This window comes from Penaeus chinensis, chromosome 10, assembly GCF_019202785.1.
Source record: "Penaeus chinensis breed Huanghai No. 1 chromosome 10, ASM1920278v2, whole genome shotgun sequence".
NCBI classification, from domain to species: Eukaryota; Metazoa; Arthropoda; class Malacostraca; order Decapoda; family Penaeidae; genus Penaeus; species Penaeus chinensis.
In genome coordinates, this window is record NC_061828.1 from 18,872,104 (window position 1) to 18,874,603 (window position 2,500).

The following is a 2,500-nucleotide window of genomic DNA, read 5'->3' on the forward strand; positions in this document are numbered from 1 at the left end:
TTTGTCATTATTATTTTATTACACTTTCCTAACAAACGCAAAAAAAAAAAAAAAAAAAAAAAAAAAATACCTTAGCTGGTTCATTGATATAGCAGAATCAATGACCGCTTAAAATTACTGAAGTATGCAAGTCGATTATTCAAAATACAATCATATATATATGAACTGCGGCAGGCATTGGAGTTATATAATTGATATGAAAGTCATGATTGATTAATGCCCAATGAACGATTTCATTTTCGTCCTGTAATAATCAATTATAAATATTTCAAATTAAGTTTTCTTCTGATCTTTTTGAATTTTATACCCTTCATTTCCCAGCTAGTGACCATCCAGATTTTTTTTTTTTTTTTTTTTTTTTTTTACAAACAATTTTCGTCCGTCCATTCTTAAAAATATACAAAAAGGAACTTTAGACCAATATGTTATTTCGAATGCGTTTATGCCAACAGTTATTTGCTAGCGAAATCTTTATTGCAATTAGTTATTTAACAACTGACTACGCTGATAAGAATTTCCTAATGTGAAGATGGCTCTCAAGCCCTTTATATCAAAATCAAAAATAAATCAAAATGCAATAAGCATAATAGCAGTAACATGATAAATAAACAGAACATTAATATATTCAAGCTATACTACCCAATGTCATGAAAAAAATATACTCATTAAATAAAATAACCATAATTACAACAGTATAGGAAAAAAAAACAGACACGTTTCTGATTTCTCATACCCTTTTCAGGAGCATGTTTCGATATCATGGCATCGTCCAGCGTTCCAATGCCGCCGCTAAACATGATGGGCTTTATCCATTCCCGCCTCTCTGACTCCTCCCCTTTACCTGTGGGCGCGAAGTGGAGTGTGTGTGGGAGGGGCGAGGTAGGTGTGGGGGTGGGATATATATATCAATTGAAAGAAGACAATTTAAATCTAATATCCATGCTGCAACATGCACATAGCTCCGGAAAGCCTTGATATTACAAGAGGCCAGAAATTATATACATACATATACATTCTTATTACGATTTTATTTCCTAATTATGCACTCGATGAAGAATTGTACAGAGATCGAAGAATTACTTACCGATTTGCATGCCGAACGAGCGTGCAAAACCTGCAATGACAGGCTCGCCAAACTTATTGCCATAGTCGGAGGCGCCGTTCGAGGCCTCTATGGCAACTTCGAGAGGCGTGGCGAAATTGGACGGATATTCTGTCTCGTCTTCCCATGGCAATTTGTAGCCTTGAGAAAAATGTTTGAATGTTAGAATGTAGAGTTAAGTGTGTTTTTGAAACTTGCGAGAACTTAACCTAATCAATATAATGTATTCAACAGCTAGATATGCAAATCTTCAAAATTCTTTATATTCTAAACACTATCCTTAAAAAATCTGACCGAGCATTTCACAAACGAACTAATCTAACATCAACACAAAATTGTGAAAACGGCAAAAGTTCTCCACACCATCAGGAGACACCAACATCATACGAATCTATAATTGATTCTTCTGCCATTCTGTCGATTTTATAGTATATTTATTTATTTTTTTTTTTTTTTAAGTAATTTGCCACTCGACCCACCAGGTATGTGCAGGTTTCCGAAGCAGTAGCCCGCCGTTCCCGCCACTACATGCCCGCCCCTGCCCGCCGCCTGCACGTCCCGGATGCGGCCGCCCGTGCCCGTCGTGGCGCCGCTGTGGGGGGGGAGGGGGGTAATGAGAAGGGGGGGAGGGGAGGGGAGGGGTGTGAGAGGGGGGAGGGGTGTGAGAGGGGGGAGGGGTGTGAGAGGGGGGAGGGGTGTGAGAGGGGGGAGGGGTGTGAGAGGGGGGAGGGGTGTGAGAGGGGGAGGGGTGTGAGAGGGGGGAGGGGTGTGAGAGGGGGAGGGGTGTGAGAGGGGGAGGGGTGTGAGAGGGGGAGGGGTGTGAGAGGGGGGAGGGGTGTGAGAGGGGGGAGGGGTGTGAGAGAGGGGAGGGGGTGTGACAGGGGGGAGGGGAGGGGTGTGACAGGGGGGAGGGGAGGGGTGTGACAGGGGGGAGGGGAGGGGTGTGACAGGGGGGAGGGGAGGGGAGGGACAGGGGGGGGGGGAGGGGTGTGACAGGGGGGAGGGGAGGGGTGTGACAGGGGGGAGGGGAGGGGTGTGACAGGGGGGAGGGGAGGGGTGTGACAGGGGGGAGGGGAGGGGTGTGACAGGGGGGGAGGGGATTGAGAGGAGTGGAGGGAAGGGGGATGTGTGTGAGTGAGGAGGGGAGGGGAGGGGGAAAAATCATCAATTTCATTTTTTTCTGGTGTAATATAGATAGGCTCAAAGAACAGGTGTGTATACAACCTTGTACGGATGTGTATATGAACCTATATGTATGTACATGAATTATGAATGTATCTCGAGTACGTAATTAAGGCAACTACGTATCTATGAATGAAACGTATTTGTCCACATGTAATTCTCAAAACCGAGTAGATATTGTTAATTTATATTTTTTAAATAACATGATTCAGTACA

At 43.9% G+C, this 2,500-nt stretch overlaps 1 protein-coding gene across 3 annotated transcripts in view; it reads right to left on the reverse strand.

Moving 5' to 3' along the window:
• The window catches only part of LOC125029583 (phosphoribosylformylglycinamidine synthase-like), a 35,909-nt gene that overhangs the window by 19,685 nt on the left and 13,724 nt on the right, over positions 1–2,500 (reverse strand). For all 3 annotated transcript variants that reach the window (XM_047619557.1, XM_047619558.1, XM_047619559.1), the window contains exons 9-11: positions 1,582–1,694; positions 1,085–1,243; positions 734–841 (exon numbers count right to left, since the gene is read on the reverse strand). In XM_047619557.1, coding sequence (XP_047475513.1) covers positions 734–841; positions 1,085–1,243; positions 1,582–1,694 — 380 coding nt within the window. The remainder of the gene's footprint in view (positions 1–733; positions 842–1,084; positions 1,244–1,581; positions 1,695–2,500) is intronic.